Source organism: Chiloscyllium punctatum, chromosome 39 (genome assembly GCF_047496795.1).
Source record: "Chiloscyllium punctatum isolate Juve2018m chromosome 39, sChiPun1.3, whole genome shotgun sequence".
Lineage (NCBI taxonomy): Eukaryota > Metazoa > Chordata > Chondrichthyes > Orectolobiformes > Hemiscylliidae > Chiloscyllium > Chiloscyllium punctatum.
The window spans coordinates 55572865-55595477 of NC_092777.1; the positions used below are offsets into that span (position 1 = coordinate 55572865).

At 40.4% G+C, this 22613-nt stretch overlaps 1 protein-coding gene across 1 annotated transcript in view; it reads left to right on the forward strand.

Moving 5' to 3' along the window:
- Window positions 1-22613, forward strand: part of rptor (regulatory associated protein of MTOR, complex 1) — a 392084-nt gene that overhangs the window by 266662 nt on the left and 102809 nt on the right. Inside the window, exon 22 of the mRNA XM_072558758.1 lies at window positions 13920-14023. Within this exon, the coding sequence (XP_072414859.1) occupies window positions 13920-14023 (104 nt within the window). The remainder of the gene's footprint in view (window positions 1-13919; window positions 14024-22613) is intronic.

Below are 22613 nucleotides of genomic sequence, written 5' to 3' on the forward strand. Positions count from 1 at the left end.
TGTATCTGTATCAGTTTGAGAGATTAATACTTAATAAATTCCTTCACTTCCAGGAACAAATTTAAGCTCATGACACAGTGAGGTTAGCTGTTTCTGACTTACAAGAGACTGATGCATTGAAGCATATTGCTGTTTTTAAAGCTGAATATCCACACTTAGGCTGTTCGTTAGTTTTCCATTATTTAATAATACTCTTATTTAATAATGAATTTTGTGGCAAGAACATAGTTATGACCCTACCTGAAGCAAAAGGTTATATCCAAAGTAGGAGGGAAGAAATAAGGTATGGATTATTGGTCTGGCTTTTACAGAGGACAGTGGCTCGAATACTCAAATATTGATAGTTCAGATCTTTATTACATCAAGTGGCATCAGTCATTCCTGTAAAATGTCTGAGTCTTTTGTGACAGTTGACCGTCACTGCCCCAAATTGACTTGTACCAGAGCATTGACTCATGGATGTAAAAATTAACATATCCCCATCATTTTTGTTCGATATTTGTCTTTCACGTGAGTAATTTTTCAAACTCTGATGCAGAAATACCAGTTACTTGGTGAAGAAAGGCAAGGACTGAATCAGTATACTGCCTTCTTCCACAGCAATCTGGTATGGAGTGCCGGTTGTAATCAAAGCTCCTTGGATCACTCAGTTAACCTAGCTTCCTGACTATCAGAAAATAATGAACTCACTTAGCAGATTAGTGAACTGTTCTTCTGGGCAACAATTGGCTTTTAAAAGGGAACCCTTCAGTATTGACCTTGAGCCTACGTGCTCGTTTAACCACACTCCCACCCCCTGTCCACAGTCTCCAGCGTTAACTTTCAATCCTACGCATAATCCTCACTCGAGCTGAATATTACCAGTCTGAGCTGACAGTAATTCTGCTGTATTTAGTTGACACAGTTGTCACAGTAGCAACAATTAAGAGTGATCATTTGAAGTTTGAACTACCCTTTCTGCCAGTATTTTATTATTGTGAGATCTAAATTCAACGCAGTAGCAGTATTTCAATAATGTAGTAATCTAATACCATTCCCAAAACTCTCACAATGACAGCATGATCAGCAGTTCATGGCCAATGCATGATGTCTCATGTAAGAATGAGAGTCTCAACATGAAAAATAGCCTTAATTTTAACGGTTTCTGCAAATACATTAATAATTGTATTGGGTGAGATTTGAATGCAGCTGTTCCTGACCTCTGAACTAGAGAATAATCGATGAAATGGTGTAGTCTATACAAGATAGCAAAGTCAAATGCGTACGCTTATACCAGGAGCTCTAGAAATCTCTGCCATTTCTTTGAAAATAGTCTGTCTTTGGAGATACTGAGAATATCAGTGTGATTTTCAAAGTTCACAGCTGTGGGAAGGAATACTTGTGGGAAGTTTTACTTGTCTACCCTTCTTTGCTTATGTAGATGTAGTTGAAATTCTGTGGCCAATGAATCATTAAAGTGGGGGAAAAGCTTTTGCCTTTGAACATCCTTTTCTTGAGGTTATTCACTTGAATTATAATATTGAAGATAGCTGCTGATAATTTTCATTTTTAACTAATCCATAGAGCATGCATTTTGTATTACTGGAATAGATAGTAATATGGCTTGACATGTCCTTTTGAATTTTCCTAAGAATATTTAAATCCTCACCATATATCACTAAAATTGTGAAAAGATGGTAAATATCCTCTATCCTTTGTCTTAAACAAACTATTCATCCTTGAGTAATGCCTTGAGTCGGTGGTACGGTGGCACAGTGGTTAGCACTGGTGCCTCACAGCGCCAGAGACCCGGGTTCAATTCCCGACTCAGGCGATTGACTGTGTGGAGTTTGCACATTCCCCCCATGTCTGCGTGGGCTTCCTCCGGGTGCTCTGGTTTCCTCCCACAGTCCAAAGATGTTCAGGTCAGGTGAATTGGCCATGCTAAATTGCCCGTAGTGTTAGGTAAAGGGGTAAATCAGATTAGATTAGATTACTTACAGTGTGGAAACAGGCCCTTCGGCCCAACAAGTCCACACCGCCCCGCCGAAGCATAACCCACCCATACCCCTACATCTACCCCTTACCTAACACTACAGGCAATTTAGCATGGCCAATTCACCTGACCTGCACATCTTTGGACTGTGGGAGGAAACCGGAGCACCCGGAGGAAACCCACGCAGACACGGGGAGAATGTGCAAACTCCACACAGAGAATCGCCTGAGGCGGGAATTGAACCCGGGTCTCTGGCGCTGTGAGGCAGCAGTGCTAACCACTGTGCCACCGTGCCGCCCTAAATGTAGGGGAATGGGTGGGTTGCGCTTCAGCGGGTCGGTGTGGGCTTGTTGTGCCGAAGGGCCTGTTTCCACACGAAGTAATCTAATCAAATTTCTTACCGTTTCCTTTTTCCCTGGGCTAGTACTTCTCCAATGGCTGCAGGGTGACTAGTAGCAAGGCTGCTGATTTTCATTGTAAGGAGACTCTAGATAGCTAACAGAACACCCTTGTGCGCCTCAGGGCAGGGCCCAGCTTCAAATGCTGTTCTTTTCACATATGTGTCAACAGTTGAGAGACAGCTGATGTGGCATTGGTGGAGAGGCAATAGTGGGATTATAAAACAGAGTTGTAGGTTTGTGCTTCACAGTCAGTTTGCCAATTTTCCAAGGTGGCCCTCGATAACCTACTTGAGTACTGAGATCCACAGTTGTGACGGGCAACATTCTGACCTCCATCTGAAGTTCCTGGGCAATACTGAAACACTGATGGCTTCTCTCTCTGCTGGAGTGGAAACTGGGCCGTGGACACTAAGCACTAAAGAAGCATCTGTGAAAACTCGACCAATTTGAAACTCAATTGTTTGTTCTTTGTCTCTTTATATTACTTTTCTTGTGTAAATAGACTGAAAGTTTCCTTAAACTTTCATGCAGTGTGAAAACTACAATTTCATTCTCTGCAAATTTAGCCTAATTCTTGCTTATTAGAGGTTATTTGACTTGTCCAGCATGTTAAATGGGCCTCAGCCAAGTAGTGAATAGGGAATTAAGACACAGCTTTTTCTTGACAGCAACTTTATTCTCTCTAATGCAAGTCTTACAAATCTCCTGTCTCCCCTACCCACCTGTCCTCTTTTAACTTATTCATTTTTTTAAAATCAACTTGTTTGGATGTGTGATGGTGCATCTCTGTGGCAGAGTGACTTAAACCCAGACCTTCTGGCCAAGATGTCAGGACCCTGCCACTGCACCATGAGACCATTTTTTGGAATGACATGTGTTTAATAATTATTTAATTAACACCTGATTCCATAACAATGTGATTGACATGACATTAATACACCACAGCGTTAGTCTTCTAGTATGCTGTTTCATAATACAAGATAATGAGAGGCATAGGTAATGTCGATAGCCAGAGACTATTTCCCAGGGCAGAAATGGCTAACACGAGGGGTCATAGTTTTAAGCTGGTTGGAGGAAAGTATGGAGGGGATGTCAGGGGCGGCTTCTTTACACAGAGAGTTGTGAGAGCATGGAATGCGTTGCCAGCAGCAGTTGTGGAAGCAGGGTCATTGGGGACATTTAAGAGACTGCTGGACAGGCATAGGATCAATGGTCGGCATAATATCGTGGGCTGAAGGGCCTGTTCTGTGCTGTACTGTTCTATGTTCTATAATAAATTACCATCTATTTATGGACAAAAAAAATGGTTACCTGAGAACAGACCGCAGCTCAATGAATCATTTATAACTCTCTTTTTACAGAATGCAAGAGATTGTTTTGGACAATGAGCTTGAAACCGTTTTTTCTGAGGTTTACAGTGTGCTGTATTTCAGGGTGAGCTGCTTACATGGAGAATGTAACTGACCACAGACCTGAGGTGTTGAACACAACTACTGAGCATTGAAATGCTTGCATTTGAATGACTCTTGCCTTTAAAAACTTGTACCAATCAATTGTGAAAGAAGGAATAGTCCCTTGAAGATTTCATAGAATTCTCATGAAAATGACACATTGCTTTGAAGCCATTATTGAATACTTTTCATTTCATATCAAGACGAAAAACTTTTATTTCTGATTAACAAGTATTTCACATTTCCATCAGCCCACCCTCTCTTCCATTTTATATCTAGCAAACCCAGCAAACTTAATTTGGAATTCTAATTCGTTGGCTAAAACGTCAAGGTTGAATTATAGTATGCAGTGTTGTGTACATTTGCAAAAAGCTACATCCATTAAAATATGAATGCAGGACAGTGACAAATCTTGAGATTGTTTTTATCACCAGCTTAGGATCTTGTTAGAATCTGCTCTGTATATAAAATAATTGAAAATCTTTTAATCCACTGTGAAGCATTAATATAGTCCATATGTAAGAAGGAAGTGCAAATTTAATTTGATCCTTAAATTTTGTAGGGCTAGGTGAATGCAGGAAATAGTTTATAAAAGTCATGCAGTTATTTTCAACTCATATTTCAAATAATTGAAAAACCCAACTTCACCTCAGACTTAATCATTGTTCTCATGCCTGAGGGGGTTTATCCTGTCCTCATCTGCACTGTGGGATATGATACAAGGGAAAATATTCCAAATGGATTAACTTGCAACTCTACATTTACTGCTTTCTGTCCATTGCAATCTTCCTTGTCAGTTTTCCCTTTGTTCTTACTTTGGCTGTTGCTGTATCTCAATTCCCAATTCACTCATTTGCTGAGGCTCGTGCCATCTTGCTAACACTCTGATAGTAGTAATGTCAAAGTGTCCTGTCCTGCTCCTGCTAATCACGAGCATTTGGGTTTGGTACTATTCCTCCTCTCTGGAATCCTCATTGTTTTTTCACTTTTCGTTTTTTGGTCTAAAGTGAAGCTTGACATCAGCTATTCATATTCCCCCGATGTTCCTTATACTCTCTCTCAATGCATTCAGTTCTGGTCTCCCTGCCATAGGAAGGATTTTGTGAAACTTGAACGTGCTCAGGAAAGATTTACAAGAATATTGCCAGGGAGGGATGCTGTAAGAAGAGGCTGAATAGGCTTAGGCTGGTTTCCCTGGAGTGTTAGAGGCTGAGGGGTGACCTTATTGCAGCTCATAAAATCATGAGGAGCATGGATCGGATAAATAGACAAGGTTTTTTCCCTGGGGTGGGGGGGTTCCCAAACTAGAGGGCACAGGTTTAAGGTGAGAGGGGAAAGATTTAAAAGGGCCCATGAGTTGCAACTTTTTCACACAAAGGGTGGTGTGTATATGGAATGAGCTGCCAGAGGAAGTGGTGGAGGCTGGTTCAAGTGCAAAGGTGTCTGGATGCTATGAATAGGAAGGGTTTAGAGGGATTTGTGTCAAATGCTGGCAAGTGGAACTAAATTAATTTAGGGTATCGAGTCAGCATGGACAAGTTGAACGGAAGAGTCTGCTTCCATGCCGTACAGCTCTTTGACTCTATAATCTCAGAGGTGTCTTGCTCAATTGAAATTGCCAGTGTGCCCTGTTTCTCAGACACCAGAATAGTTATCTCTGAGAGATTTCTAATTATATTCACCTCTGTACAAGAAACTATCTAGTATGGAGCTGTGTAAGCAACATTGATCAAGATCCAGATTCATAAAGTTAAATGCATTTAGCTCACATATTGGACAAATGTTTTCATGCTTTAAATTTCTTCGTAATACATTGCTTCAGAAAATATAACTTTTAAGCTGTCAGAAGGAGAAAAGCTCTGGGTGGCAGACTGGGTTACCAGAACACTCAGTCATCGCTTCGGTTCAAAGCCAACCCAGATTGATGGAAGAACTTGCATTTATTTTGCACTATTTATATCTTGGCCAATGTGGAATGTTTTTCTTCACCAAGAGTTGAGGTGTATGTTTGAGCAGAGCAAATGCTTTGCTCTGTATCTGACCTGCAATGTGAAGTGTGAGAATGACCGGTCACCTGAACACACATCATTCCTCTGGTATCGTGTCTCATTTTGACAAAAAGCAACCTTACCTGGATCGTGTTTTAACCTGCAGTTCAAATCAGAAAGCAAATGGTAGCATTTTTAGAATTTCAATAGTTTTCTTCGAAGATTGATAGAAGTTATGAATTAAATGTTCGTGAGAAAATACTGCAAACAAATTAGTCATTCATGGAATGCTTTTGAACATATCCAAAGCTGCAGCTTTTGGTAGCTGTGTGGAAGATGGCAGCTAGTGCAAAAAAAACAGCTGTGAGACAGCAAGCTTGGGAGATGCTGCTGACCAGCTGCCTACACGTTTCATCTCAGCATCTAGCAAGGATGGAAAAAACAAAGTGCTGCAGTATATTTTAATCCATTCTAAGTAAGAGATGTGGCAATGCAAATGATGGGACACCTTATGAAAACTATCATCTTTATTGAGCATTATTATTCATGATATGCATGTGCACAGAAAGCATTGCATTTTAGAAAACAATTTTCCAGCAGATACATTTTTTGTTCCCTCTAAGCTATGGCAAACCATGTTGGCTTTGTGGAAAAGGTGCATGCATCATCTGGCTAATGGTTGCTGATCTGAAGGTGTTTACCATTGGATAGCTCTAGGAGAAATGCCAAGAACAGAACATAGATCCTGACACATTTATTGACCTGACCAAGACATTTGACTCAGTCAGCCGTGAGAGCCTTTGGAAAGTGATGAAGAAATTTGAATGCCCTGAGAGAACTATACAGTGGCTCAATAGTTCCACGATGGACGGCTTGCTCACATGTGTCTTGGATGATAGTCATGTTGCCACCCAAATGAACTGGAAACTGCACAATCACAGCCAACTCCAGGCAAAGACCAGGGTCTCCATAGGCATACATGGAGCTGGGCTTGTTTTCTCATGCATATTAAAACTGTGTCATTATTATAAAGTGAAATAATGTACCAGCTTGCTCCAGGAAAGCACCATCTCGATGTTTCAATCCATGACCAGAACCTGTCAGAACTGGGTAATTTCGCTTAACTTGGCAGCAGACTCCCTTGAGATAGCTGTATTGACAATAAGACTATTCAAGAATAATCAAAACAAGTGTAACCTTCAGCATATTTCAAAGATCAGAAGGAATGAAGGAGAGTAGTAAACTTACCAAACTGAGACTTGGCAAACAATAGTCTATTCCGCACTGCTCTATGCATATGGGACTTGGGAAGCCGAGGGCCTAGTGATATTATCACTGGACTGATAATTCAGATTCTCAGGTAATGTTCTGGGAACTCAGGTTTGACTCCACCATGGCAGATGAATCATTTTTTTAAAAAAACCTGGATTGAAGAGTCTAATGACACTGACAATCTCACCCATGTTGACATGCCAAGAATCTACCCCATATTGCAGCAGTCGCAAAGGAGTTGGGCTGAGTCATGCAGCCAGAATGCCTGACCCTGGTGTATCAAACTGCCTTTCCTGTGGAGAGCTTAATCTGGGTGCACTGTCATAGTGATCAAAGGGTATGTTAAAGGACACTCTGAAGACTTCACACGAGGGAGGTTTGAAATCACCTGGATCTTGTTGGTAAATGGTGCACCCTCCTTTAAAAGCAAGTGCATATAAAAAGCAGAGAGGAATCCCAAGCCAGCAACTTGACCAAAACTCAATCATCTGTGATATTCTATCCTGGCTGGGAATTTGTGTTGCAGACGTTTCGTCCCCTGTCTAGGTGACATCCTCAGTGCTTGGGAGCCTCCTGTGAAGCGCTTCGTCATCTTTCCTCCGGCATTTATAGTGGTTTAAATCTGCTGCTTCCAGTTGTCAGTTCCAGCTGTCCGCTGCAGTGGTCGGTATATTGGGTCCAGGTCGATGTGCTTATTGATTGAATCTGTGAATGAGTGCCATGCCTCTAGGAATTCCCTAGCTGTTCTCTGTTTGGCTTGTCCTATAACAGTAGTGTTGTCCCAGTCGAATTCATTTGCTTGTCATCTGTGTGTGGCTACTAAGGATAGCTGGTCGTGTCGTTTCGTGGCTAGTTGGTGTTCGTGGATGCGGATCGTTAGCTGTCTTCCTGTTTGTCCTATGTAGTGTTTTGTGCAGTCCTTGCATGGGATTTTGTACACTGCATTAGTTTTATCATACTGGGTATTGGTTCCTTCGTTCTGGTGATTTGTTGTCTGAGAGTGGCTGTTGGTTTGTGAGCTGTTATGAGTCCTAGTGGTCGCAGTAGTCTGGCTGTCAGTTCAGAAATGCTCTTGATGTATGGTAGTGTGGCTAGTCCTTTTGGGTTGCGGCATGTCCTCATTCCGTTGTCTTTCCCTTAGGCATCTGTTGATGAAATTGCGCAGGTATCCTACCAAAAGAGGGAGTTTGACCCCACCCCACAGCTCACCAATAGGATAAACAATACACTGAGGAACCTACAAAAAAAAACAGACAGATAACCAGGTCTGACCTACAAAGAATGAAACCTGAAAGCAACAACAGCCCCAGATTCTATGGACTACCTAAAGTGTACAAACCAGACGTCCCACTCAGACCCATAGTATCACTACCATCACACAAACTGGCTAAAGAACTACAGCAGAAACTGAAACACCTGATCAGTGGATCCAGACACTCTATACAATCAACACAGGAATTCTTGGACGTCATCAGAAATATACACATAGACAAGGAAGAAACTATGGTCTCATTCGATGTAACGGCACTGTTCACCTCTATCGACAAAACCCTAGCCAGAGAAACAATAGCCAACCTGCTGGACATACAGAACAGACAACAGGACATTGAACCTATCAACAAAGACGGCATATTCAAACTACTGGACCAGTGCCTCACAACACACTTCACATTCAACAACCAAATATATGAACAAATCAACGGCACACCCATGGGCTTACCCATCTCTGGACTCATAGCAGAAGCGGTAATGCAAAGATTAGAACAAACAGTCTTACTGCAAATTCAACCCAAACTCTGGGTCAGATATGTGGATGACACCTTTGTAATCATTAAAAACACAGAAATAGAGAACACACACCAGATCATCAACACCATACTCACAGGAATCCGATTCACTAGAGAGGAAGAAAAGGACAACCAATTCCCATTCCTAGACGTGATGGTACAGAGAACACAGAATGGAGAATTCACCACAAAGGTTTTCAGGAAAGCCACACATACAGACCAGGTCCTAAACTACAAAAGCAACCACCCCAACATACACAAAAGAAGTTGCATCAAGACAGAAGAACACCTATACAATGTTTTCCCCAAAAACAGATACCCGCGCAATTTCATCAACAGATGCCAAAGGGAAAGACAACGGAATGAGGACATGCCGCAACCCAAAAGGACTAGCCACACTACCATACATCAAGAGCATTTCTGAACTGACAGCCAGACTACTACGACCACTAGGACTCATAACAGCTCACAAACCAACAGCCACTCTCAGACAACAAATCACCAGAACGAAGGAACCAATACCCAGCATGAGCAAACCTAATGTAGTGTACAAAATCCCATGCAAGGACTGCACAAAACACTACATAGGACAAACAGGAAGACCGCTAATGATCTGCATCCATGAACACCAACTAGCCACGAAACGACACGACCAGCTATCCTTAGTAGCCACACACAGATGACAAGCAAATGAATTCGACTGGGACAACACTACTGTTATAGGACAAGCCAAACAGAGAACAGCTAGGGAATTCCTAGAGGCATGGCACTCATTCACAGATTCAATCAATAAGCACATCGACCTGGACCCAATATACCAACCACTGCAGCGGACAGCTGGAACTGACAACCGGAAGCGGCAGATTCAAACCACTATAAATGCCGGAGGAAAGATCACAGAAGTGCTTCACAGGAGGCTCCCAAGCACTGAGGATGTCACCTAGACAGGGGACGAAACATCTGCAACACAAATTCCCAGCTCGGCGAACAGAACCACAACAACGAGCACCCGAGCTACAAATCTTCTCACAAACTTTGAATATTCTATCCTATCCTAATTAAGGCAGAATCTGCAGGGGGCAGATTGGTTTTAGCTGTAACCAATCTACCTACCAAAAGCCTACCAAGAACTCCAGGTGGTGAACATGATCAGTTTCGCCTGAAAGGTTGAACAGCATAAAACTGACCTGAAGAACATCTTAAAAATACAAGACTGTCCATGTTTCTTCATTTCAAGTCATGTCTAAATTCAGTTAATCGTGAGCAATGTAATGTGCAAATATTTTGCTGTCAAGTCTAACATTTGTTGCTCATCCCCAGTTGCCCTTGAGAAGAAAGTGGTGAGCTACCTTTTTGAGCTGCCATAGTCAATACAGTTAGGGAGGAATTTTGACCCAGTGATATTGAGGAGTGACAATATAGTTCCAAGTCAGGTTGGTGTGTGGCTTGAAGGAGAATCTGTATGTAGTGGTGTTCTTATATATCTGATACCATAATAATTCAAGGTAACGATCATAGATTTGGCTGCTACTGTCAAAGGAAGGTTGGCAAATTACTGCTTTGCATCTTTTGACGGTACATATTACTGCCACTGTGTGCTGGTGCTGGAGGAAGTGAATGTTTAAGTTGGTATACGGAGTGCTAATCAAGTGGACTGCTTTGTCCTGAATGCCATCGAGCTGCTTAAGTTTGTTGGAGCTCATCCAGATACGTAGAGAGGATTCCATCGCATTCCTGACCTGTAACTTGTAGATAGGGGACAGGCTTTTGGAGAGTTAGGAGATGAGTTACTTGTGCAGAGTTCAGACCCTCTGACCTGCTCAGATTGCCACAGTATTTATATAACTAGTCCAGATAAGTTTCAGGTCAGTGGTCACTCCCAGGGGATTGATGTTGGAGTATCAGCAATGTTAATGCCATTTAACTTTTAAGTGGAGATCGCTAGGTTATTTCTTATTGGACAGGGTCATTGCCTGGTACTTGTCTCTTATCAGCCCACGTCTGGCTGCTTTCCAGATCTTGTTGCAAGAGGGGAGGTTATTGATGATGCTGCTGAAGATGTTTAGTCCGAGGAGAGCACTATGAGAAATTCCTGAAACAAGTATTTAGGGCTAATGACTCCAATCAGCAGAGTATTTCCCCCTTATTCCTATTGATTTAAGTTTTATGGATACTGTTTGATGCCATATTTGGTTGCTTTGATGGCTGGGCAATCACTCTGGTCTCGAGAAGTTCTTTTATATGCGTTGGACTAAGTTTTGAATAATGTCTGGAGCACATGACCTTGCTAATGTACATTTTAGTAGCACATCATTCCAAGCATTTCTCCCCTTAGCTATTAATAATTTGTGTTGAGAAAAATGCTCTCCACAATACAAGTCCCTTTGCCAAGAACCCTTTTACCACCTGTTTTGGCTTTAACGTTTCAAACTAGATTTGCAGAGTTGTCATTGCATTCCAAAATCAATTATCATCTATTCTAATTCCACATTTAGACCTAATAAATTGGCATGATTGGAAATAACAATAAATGTCCCAACAATATAATTGTTAAGTAGTTTTAAAGCACCTGAAAAATTTATCAGATGTTTAAAGGCTAATTATAATTAGCACAAATGTGGAAAGAAGCTATTGATAGCTTGCGAGAAATGATCAAGCAATAATACATAATGCATGTTACAAAAATACTACTTACAGCATTAGGCATACTGGAGAAGAGTCTACTTGGTACTTCCAATGCTGCCAATCTTGAGTTCTTAACTGAATGGGCACCTCTCTTAAGGTTTATTGCTATTTTTGTACAAAAATATTTTTGTTTGTTCTTATGTTGATATAACAAGTCACAAAGTCTAGAAACATTTGGTATCTTTCTTACAAGAGATTTTTAAGTTAAATGATGGATTGCCTTGAAAACAATATAAATATTAGCCAAATAAGAGTGGCAAAGATAATAGTTACAACTAAGATGTATACTTAATGAGTGCAGATAGTTTTGGTTAAAAACCCTGCAGATCTGCAGGGGATGGTTAAAGATCATAGTCATGAGAGGTTATGTGTGAGAGTAAAGAATGCTTTTCTGTTTAGCACACAGGAAAAGTGGACTTGAGTCAACGCTGAAGGACCCACTAACAAATGGTAACTTATAGAGTAGCTACCTGATGCTCAGATTTGGTCATTTATTGGTTACAGAGCCAACTCTCAATAGATACGACCTTTGTTCAAGTAGATTTAATGATGTACAGGCTTAGTGTTGAGTTTGAAATAGATGATTATGATCTAACATGCTGCTGTACAATATATTTTCTTTAATCTCATTCTCATGCATACTCTTTGAGAGGATCCCAATGAAGATATGTGTCTCAAAACACACTCAGTTCAGTGGTTGACAATGAACCACCAGTCTCCCCCTCCCAGCTTGCAGCTGTGAAATGGTAGAATGGGCTTTTGTTTCCTGCAGCCCATTCTATGTATGAGTTACCGTTTTGAAAGAATGAAATTCTTGATATCAGTTCTACATTTACCTGTTATTCATTTAAACACTCTTTCCAACTGTTAAAGTGATTTGTTGCATTTTCTGGGTTAACTTGCCTTAATCATGGCTTTTGTGACTGTATACCTATCCATGTTCCTTGACAGTTGCCTCTCTCAAGTTTGCAAAGCAAATTTTAAATGGCTCTATCCTCTGGTGGTGGTGGATTGCATAGTTTTTTGTTAGTCCTACCTCAGTAACTTGAATTTTTTGTTGGGCCTGTTTGATGTTTTCCTTTTGTCTCTTTGAGCTGAGGTGGGTCCAGCAGGCAGGGTTGGTCTGGTCAGGCTGTGTTGGTTAGAATTATCTCTTGTGTGATGGTACTGTGCCTATAAGAGATGTGTTCTGTGCTACTTCTTGCAGAGGGGTTTTACCACAATGATACTGAAATGTTGTCTCCTTCAGACAGGCAGTTGGTAAACAGTTTGGAGTTCTTCTGCGTTAATGTTTAATGAGACAAAAGAATCTTGAGTGGGCAGGGTCAGGGCTCTAACAGACATTGGAAGGCTTTTAGTTTTGCTTTTAATTAGTGAGAAGATTTCTGCTGGCTGCTGGAGCTAAATGTTTGAGTTCCCGGCTGCTACAGTGAAGTCTTTGACTGCAAGGCTTCCTCATATAAATCAAAAGTGGCAGATTGTTTTTTCTGGACTGGAGGGTGACAGCATATGAGAATCAAAACTCTTTCACTGAATTATATTTGTGCTATGGGTGTGTTTCTGGAATGCTGACTATATTTGAGCCGATGATGATTATTGGTTAAATACTTGTTAAGTACTTCAATAGAGTTAAAGTTATGTCAATTCTTTATTTTTACAGTTTTTACAGTTAAAATACCAAAAAAAGTGCTTTAATTAAAGCCTGGTGTCGAACAAATTGAAGCACATCTGAAACTCAGCAGCTTACACTTGCCTTTAACTAAATATAAAAATTGGGGTCTCGGGTCTGGACCATAACACTTCATTGCTGATTTTAATTTATTACAACTTGCCTATTTGATGTCTTTTATTTGGTCTTTCTGGAGTCTGTTTTGAAATGCAAAGTGCCCTGCTCACTTTATTTTCCTTTCTTGTTTTCAAAAATGTTACGTTGAAAATTATAACAAAATGAAAGACCATCCTTTTTAAGAGTAATGCTGAAACGGAGTTCATGTGAAAAATTGGATTTTGTTTATATTTTGCTGTTGAAAATTTGGGCACAACAGTTTTAGGGGTAATGCTGAGCTTCTAGACCAAAATAATGTCAAAATCGTGCTTACAAGTTTATCTTTTTTGTTTTAAAAAAAAAGCAAAACGACTAATTTTTTATAATGCTGATAAAGCAAAAATTAAATTCTTGAAAATTTTGCGATAATGTGACATCGATGCCTAAGATGCCCTTGATCAGTCTTGGTGTATTTATTCCAATAAAGTGGAATAACTAAATATAACATGTTTTTTCCAGGTGATTTATGAATATTTGATATGTGAATTCATCATAGTATAAAAGTTTTACTATTTTGATAAATGTTTCCCTGCAGGCTACAGTTAATGCCCGACCACAACGTATTCTAGATTCCACAAACCTCACACAGTCTGCACCAGCCAGTCCTACCAGTAAAGGAACACACATTCATCAAGTTGGGTAAGTCCTTGAGCTAATAGTGTAATGTATTCCTCGATACTATATGTTCTTGCAGCAAGTTGTTCTCAACAGGAAATCTGTCTTTAGCTTTAGCTTGCATGCATGAAGTTGATTAGATCCTGCTCCCTGTATGAGTAGCCAGGTCAAGGCATGTTAGGGTCACAATCCTTGTTGCAGTCCTAAAGCCTGATATTCTGTATTCCTGCTTCTGAACTGAGATAGATAATAAAAGTCTTCATTAATGGCATTCACTTCCCGTGCATGCTAACATATTTCCATTGCCACAGGTTATCAGTCTTGCTTTATGTGTAAATGCTGTCAATTCATAATCTAGGCTGCCTATTGTCCAGGCTTCTGCCTCATTGCCTTGCACCTTCACAGGTTTCGGCTGCTGTTGTTTCCCAGCCCCCAGGAAGCCTATCCCCACTTCATGCCACAGTCAAACTTTGGATTCCAGCATCTGCAGTTTTTTTTTGTCTCTCACAGTCAGAGTGAAGCCTGATGTACCTCATATGGCTGCACACGTTTGCCTGTCGTCTTTTCTGTAGGACCCCATGACATGCACACTTGCTTTCAATACATGTCCATGCCACAGGTATTCCTATCAGATAAGGGGCACAGAGGTTCCAGCTTTTCCTGCCTTAGCATGCAGCATCATGTGTCAGTACTCACCCAGAAGGAAAGAAAAACTGAGAGAGATGCACAATAGTCAGTAAATAGAGAAATGGCAAGGCAGTGAGAAATGTTGTTCTGGGGATGTAGGTTTGAATATTCTAGGGAACCAAGTTTAAGTGCCATGATGGCAAATATTGGAATTTGAATTCAATTTAGAAATCTGGAATTAAGATCTGATGATGACCATGAATCCATTGTAGCTTGTCAAAAAATTCACTAACGTCCTTTGGGGAAAAAACTTGCATCCTTACCTGGTCTGGCTTATATGGGACTCCAGACCTACAACAATGTGGTTGACTCTTATCTGCCCTCTGGCAATTAGTGATGGGCAATTAATGCTGGCCTAGCCAGCCGCACCCTCATCTTGTGAATGAATGAAAATAAAAGATACGACACAAATCATTGAGTATTGATAAACCAGGAGCTGTTTGCTTCAAATTACTGTGAAAGACACTACAGGAGAGACATTGGTATTGGATGAAGTTTATGGATCACCATCTTGTGCTCCATTCAGCCTGTGTAACAACTTGAATCAAGATTTAGGTTTGGGTTAAGCAGTAAATAAGAAAAGGCCCATTTAGAATTCAAATTCTAACCAAGCCCAGTAGGTGACCGTGCACCCAGAAAAGACGCAATATTTAGTATCTGCTGTGTCACTGATCATTTTACATTTCTAAAGCATTCAGGTTCCTTTTTGCAAAATTCCTACTGTGAATTTACTCACGCTATATAAATGATTTGGATAAACGGGAAAATGATATTATAAGCTCGCAATAAGTAGACTATATGACTGATAGAAGAATAATGTAAATAACTACTTAGTATTCCAACCCAAGGGGGAATTTCATTTTAAGAACAATTACAGAAGTGCATCTCCTGGTATTCCTTCATGAGTACTTTGCCGAAGGCAAATCCTTGGCTTATTGCCTAATGATGCTTCACCCCGAGTCTCTTGCTTGGTGGTTTGTTTCTCTCTGGTAGTTTGCCATTGCCTTCCACTCTCGCAAGTGAGGTGAGGTGACAACAGCTGAAACTGTTGACATCAAACTGATCCACACCAACCATTTTGCCAACTTAGGGTGTAGGTTTGCTCGCTTAGCTGTAGGTTTGATAACCAGACGTTTCATTACCTGGCTAGGTAACATATCAGTGGCGACCTCCAAGTGAATCGAAGCTGTTGTCTCCTGCTTTCTATTTATATGTTTGTCCTGGATGGGTTCCTGGGTTTGTGGTGATGTCATTTCCTGTTTGTTTTTTGAGGGGTTGATAGACGGTATCTAGATTTATGTGTTTGTTTATGGCGTTGTGGTTGGAGTGCCAAGCCTCTAGGAATTCTCTGGCATGTCTTTGCTTAGCCTGTCCCAGGATAGATGTGTTGTTCCAGTCGAAATGGTGGTTTTTTTCATCCGTGTGTAGGGCTACGAGGCTCAAAAAAACAGTTTGCAGATTCCTCAAGAACAAACCACGACAAGCAGACCAAACACAGCCAGAAATCCTAACCACCTTATCATACATCAAAGCAGTCTCAGAAATGACAGCCAGACTACTAAGACCCCTTGGAATCCTAGTCGCATACAAACCCACCAACACTCTCAAACAAAAACTAACAAACTTAAAAGACCCAGTACAACCCATGGACAAAACCAGCGTCATCTACAAAATTCCATGCAAGGACTGCCACAAACACTACGTAAGACAAACAGGAAGAAAGTTAGCCACCAGGATACATGAACACCAGCTAGCCACAAAAAGACACGACCCCCTCTCCCTCGTAGCCCTACACACGGATGAAAAAACCCACCATTTTGATTGGGACAACACATCTATCCTGGGACAGGCTAAGCAAAGACATGCCAGAGAATTCCTAGAGGCCTGGCACTCCAACCACAACACCATAAACGAACACAAATCTAGATGCTATCTATCAAACCCTCAGAAAACGAACAGGAAATGACATCACCACAAACCCCAGGAACCCAATCCAGGACGAACATATAAATAGAAAGCAGGAACAACTTCTTCACTTCACTTGTAGTTCGCCACTGATGATGTGACCTAGCCAGGTAATGAAACGTCTGGATATCAAATCTACAGCTCAGCAAGCAAACCTACACCCTAAACCTCAACCTGAGCTACAAACCTTTACAGACCTTGCAAAAATCTTGCCAACTGATTCATCTGAACTCCTACTGATCAAGGGATGCTAATTATGAATTATCGTATTGTGCTGTTGGTGATAAAAGTGAGTTGCGGTCATGCAATTCATATTCCTTATGATTTGTGAGTGCGCTGTGATTTCTTTGTGTGCTTTTCTTTTGCAAATGGCCATACTTAAAACTGGGGTGGGAGGAATACACTACCGACAACTTGTCCCACAATGCCTCTGGTCACAATATAAAATCCTTTACCCAATCACTGATATGGCCTATTATGTATTAGGTTATAGCAAAAAGAGCTATCATCCAAGTGTCTTTTAATAAACAGAATTATTAACTTATTAAATAAAAATTACTCAACAGGAGATTTCAAACTAATTAACAAGTACAATTCATAACATGAAAGTAAATAGTTACCCCTGTAAGTAAGCTCTCATATATGAGCATGCGTGCACATGTATGCCAGGTAGGGGAAAGCAAAAAAAAGGGATTTTTCTGCAGGTATTTGTCTTGGGGGAAACAAAGCTTTTTGCTAATGATTGTTGCTATTTGAAGGTAGAAAGGATAAGGAGTGAATCATCCAAATAGCTGTCAGTCTGGTGTTTTGCCTTGTGTGCACAGATTACTGAACACCTACAATTGTTTCTGGAATCTTTACAGATGCAGTTGAGACAAGCCCCTTGAGAGGCATCTCACAAGATCAGTGTTCTAGGTACTGCACTGGCCGTGTAAGGCTTTGTTTTTCAGAAATGGGGAGCTGAGCTGGGAAACTGCAGGGCTAGATCCCAAACCCTACTGCTTCCCAAACACTGTCAAACAGAAGCTAGCTTTCTGGTAGCCATAAAACCCAGGCTGATAACTTCTAGAAATTTGCTAAATCCATATGGTTTCCAAAAAATGCCTTATTTTACAAAAAAGTTCCAATGTCCAAGTGATGTCTTAAAAAACAGTCCAGCTAGCTACAGAACTTGAAATGAGCCAATTTTACATAATCCTTCAAAACTCAAGTCCTCAAAATGAATGAAATATGAAATCTTAGTGATGCAGGGGCTCATTTCTGTGCAGCCTTTGCAGAAACGTGAGATGCTTGCTGTGCAGCTTAGAAGGAAAGTTGGTTGCAAAACAATCATTTCTTAAAGTGCTGCTCTTTTGCTCGCACAAAGTTATAACTAAACAAATAGCTGAACGTTTTCCTGTATATATTGGACATTACTTTTAATGAAGCCATTGAATTGCACAACACAATGTGACCATTTGTCCCTGGACGTCTAAGACATAGAAAAGTATTTTTTTATTTGCTCTCTGTTCAGACCGCGTAAACTGTGACCCCTCAATGAAGTGGTCTATCCACATGCTGAGACTGTTATAACAAAATCATTTCAAATGCTCCAGGCCTATCACTGGAATAATAGAACAAAAAATTGAAGACAATCAATTCAAAGAAATTAACTTTTATTTCTTTTGGTAACGCAACTGTGATTGTACGTGCACAGTTAGTAACTATTGAAAAGCTGAACATGTTTTGAAGAAATGTTTTTTTTTGACATCTCCTCCTTGCCTTTACCCTTGCAGGATGTGGGTTGTTCTGAAGTTTTGTCAAACTTTGCTCATCATAAATTCCTCAGTTTCTGACAGTGAAGGACCTACATTGGATTTCACCAATCTTCTCTTTACATAGCTATAGAAACGTTTACAGTTGGTTCATATGTTCCCCACAAGCATACTCTATACTCTATTTTCCCCTTCCTCATCAAGACTACTATAATACTCTGCCATATAACCAGTTAGTCACCTTTTCAGAATGCTTTGATAATTTCGTTGCACCTTGCTATCTTTAAAGATTTTGCACAACTGACTGATCAACCAGTTTGTTAACTTATAAACCAGTTTTTCGGAGGAGCCACTGAACCAGGAATGTTAACTGATTTCTCTCCACATTTTCAGACCTGCTGAACCTTTCCAGCAATTTCTGTTTTTGTTTCTGATTTCTAGCATCCGCAGTTCTTTCAGTTTTCATTTGCTAAACTATCTGACTGGTGACTTATGGCAAAACCCTTTAATGCTAATCTAATCTTGACTTCCTTTCTGTAAGTGCCGAGAGTGTAGTGCTGCACAGCAGATCAGGCAGCATCCGAGGAGCAGGAGAATCAATGTTTCGAGCATAAGCTCTTCATCAGGAATCAGATTCCTGATGAAGGGCTTATGTCAGAAATGTCGATTCTCCTGTTCCTCGGATGCTGCCTGACCTGCTGTGCTTTTCCAGCACTACACTCTCGACTCTGATCTCCAGCATCTGCAGTCCTCACTGTCTCCTCTCTTTCTGTAAATATGTTTCAATTACTATTTCCTCGAGCCTCTTCTGTTGTTTCCCAATATACTTCCCAAGCTAATAAAACAATGCTTCTTTCTATTTTTCTTGCTAGAAGCATACTGATTTAAGGAATATCTCCCTCCCCTATCTCACCCAGTTTTATGATCCTTGTGCCTTCCCTCTCAGCCTGCTCCCAGGGTGGATAAGAGTGCATAATCTTCAGACCTCTGACTCGGAGGTCAGACTGCTGTGTTGTGCTACAGATTCATTCTGTGGTCATTGGTGATCACAAAGAATTTGATGGTGGAGAGCACATTAATGATCATGGGGAAACAGTAGGACTTCGTCATATTAGCGATGACCATTCCCTGCCTCTTGTATTCCCTGCCACTAGTCAAGCTGTGTAGGTTGCCATTTGGATGATTCATTCCTAAGAGTTATATGCGCCCTGTAAATAACAGATGGGCCTTTATTAAAGAAGTGACTATTACAACGCTGGTAACAGTGAGTTCCGTGAAGTGCCTATCCCGTCACACATGGTACTGTGTAATCTGACAAAACAATAAATTAGCAAGAATTATTGCTTAAGAGCATGGTTCTCTTTACTCATGTCTTTGATTTATATAGGTACTGAATTTGAATTGATTATTATGGAGTGTTCTCCCCAGTTCTCTTCTTGGGTTTTTGATTATGGACTGAAACGGAAAAGGACTGTTTTAAAAATCAAGGATTGTGGAAGTTGACAGCAATTTTACAAAGTGCTGTTTACCTTGATGCTTGTTCAATCAGTGGGGGATGTTGAGTTGCAGACGAACTGGAATCAGTGTATGCACCAAAATAAGATTCAACTGGCAACAAACATCTAATTGGTCTGTGATTTGGAGATCAGATATCACCAGCAAAGACCTTCTGCCTGCCAACAGCTATGTGATTGGCTCATAGGTAGCTGAACAGTTTTGTGGTTGTGAACCTTTGATCAGAAGCTATTGCACCTCCAAAAGGAAGAAACATTCCCTTTCTCTGCAGCAAGAATACACCAAGCCTGAAGAAAGGCAGTTTGTTTCTCCTCATCAATTGGTGTAATCTATGGCCCTTAACCAGTAAGACAGACTTTGAGGGGGAACTGTGCCTCCTATAAGCAAGTAGGTGTCCAGGGAGTAGGAAGATCGAGGAGCAGCAAGTCCTGCAAACCAAAAGAATCACCTGTGCGAACAATGTGAACAGGGACTATTAAACTTTCTGCACAGTCTTTCCCGCTGCTGATTACACCCTTTTTGTGTGTGTGTATGCAAATGTAGGGGGTGTTTTCTAATGGGGTTAGAGATCATCCCCTGATGGTTTATGATAGTTTGCCTGTAGCTAGAATATATTTATTCAAAATAAATAGCAGTACTTATTAAATGCAGAAACTGGTCTGTGCATATGTCAACTCGGGTCTAAAAGGGATGCAATTTGTGGAATTTTGCACAGTTGTATAAAATGTTTAATCTTTGTAAAGATTTGATTTCTAGTGTGCTGCTCCAATGAGAAATAATATATTTGGTACAAATATTCCTTATGCAACCATATTAACTAAAAACAAAGCTTCAGCAGTGCACTTGTCAAACATTGTACTGCAGCTTTAACTTATATGTGACATACTTTTTATATGTTTGAAGAAGACACAAATAATCTCCTAATGGGAGAGCAATTTTAGTTTGTTTAAGCCAGGGGAAAGAAAGTTTAATCAGTAGTGTCTGGGTTTAGTGCCACTCATTAAACAATTTAGGACCATGATTTTATTCTTGCACTTAGACATTAAAATCATCTTGCCTGTGGGAGCTATGGAAGCATGAATTCATTCAATTAATCATGACATGTGTGGGATCCTCAAACACCAAAGTAACTGTTAATCATTACTGAAGCACACTGCCCTTGATTCGGAATTGATACCTGATGACCATGCTATTCCAAGCAAATCCACTCTGATGTATGCCTCTGGCTGTTTCAAATGTTAAATTTTATTTAAACCTATCACTTTTTTAAAGATTCTAAAGTTTTGTAGCCTGTGGTATTGAAAAACTGTATCATATTTCAATAGTGCACTTAGATTTGTGATGTAAGATGTGTGACTTGTCCATATTTTAATATCATCTATTTAAGAGTTTGGATTTGAGCTAATGGCCCCTTCTTTTGGTCTGTGTCTTTGAAGTTTAATAATTAATTTGTAAACATTTCTGTAACTTGGTGATTTATAAAACTGCACATGTGGAGAGAAACAGTGCTCTTGGAGGTTAATGGGAAATTTGTTTTCCTTGGGAGAGTTTTTGTGACCTAACAAAATAAACAGATGTGCATTAGGCTTTCAGAACAAATATTTTATGGCTTTTGATTGGGAGAAGCACTCATAGCTTGGAAAAAGTTTATGGATGCCAGTCCTTGTGTTTTTAGAAGTCTTGGCTGAAGCTGGATGTGTGAAACAGTTGATCCTCAAAAGGGGAATGGTTTTCAACTGTTAAGAAATAGGTTATTCTGAGGAGTTTAGTTTTAACGTTCCAAATCAGAAGTGTTTGGTTAAAACCCTGAAGGGATTATTTGAAGCTGACAGTACTACGCTCCGAATCATGAGCACTACACTCAGTTGTGTGAAGGCTCATAGAAGAGTGTCTCACATTCTCAGGACTGGGAATTAAAGAATCTGTTAAGTCAAACACTGTGATAGAAAAGGGGATTCTCTGGTGTGAGTACTGCAAAGAAGTGCTGTTGGATTTAATGAGATTTAGATTTTCATGTGTTCTAAAATCTTTAATGTAAACAGTTTGATTTATTTTGATTTGTTTTTAATCGTTTGAGTGTAACACACTTCTGTTTTATTGTTAAAACCAAATCTGCAGCATGTAACAGACTACCTTGCTAAAACCATAATAAAATATCAAGCCAGATTTCAGGCTGGGATCTGACTTAACCAGTAATATTCAAGAAGGATCTGGACATGGCTCTTGCAGCTAAAGGAATCGAGGGGCATTGAGAGAAATTTGGAATGGGATGCTGAAATTGCATGATCAAGCAGGGTCATATTGAATGGTGTGCAAGCTCAAAGGGCTGGGTGGCCTACTCTTGCATCTATTTTCTGTGTTGGGGCTGTCATCAGCCATTTTTGCTAAAGACCTGAAAGAGTTCAGAAAAGGTTTACAAGGATGTAGCCAGGGCTGGGGGATTTGAGCTATGGGGAGAGGTTGAATAGGCTGGGGCTGTTTTCCTTGGAATGTCTGATGCTGAGGGGTGACCACCTAGAGATTTATAAAATCATGAGGGTAAATAGACAAGGTCTTTTCCCTGGGGTGAGAGACTTTTAGAACTAGAGGGCATAGGTTTAGGGTGAGAGGAGAAAGATATAAAAGAGACCTAAGGGGCAGTTTTTTCATGCAAAGGGTGTGCGTCTATGCAATGACCTGTCAGAGGAAGTGGT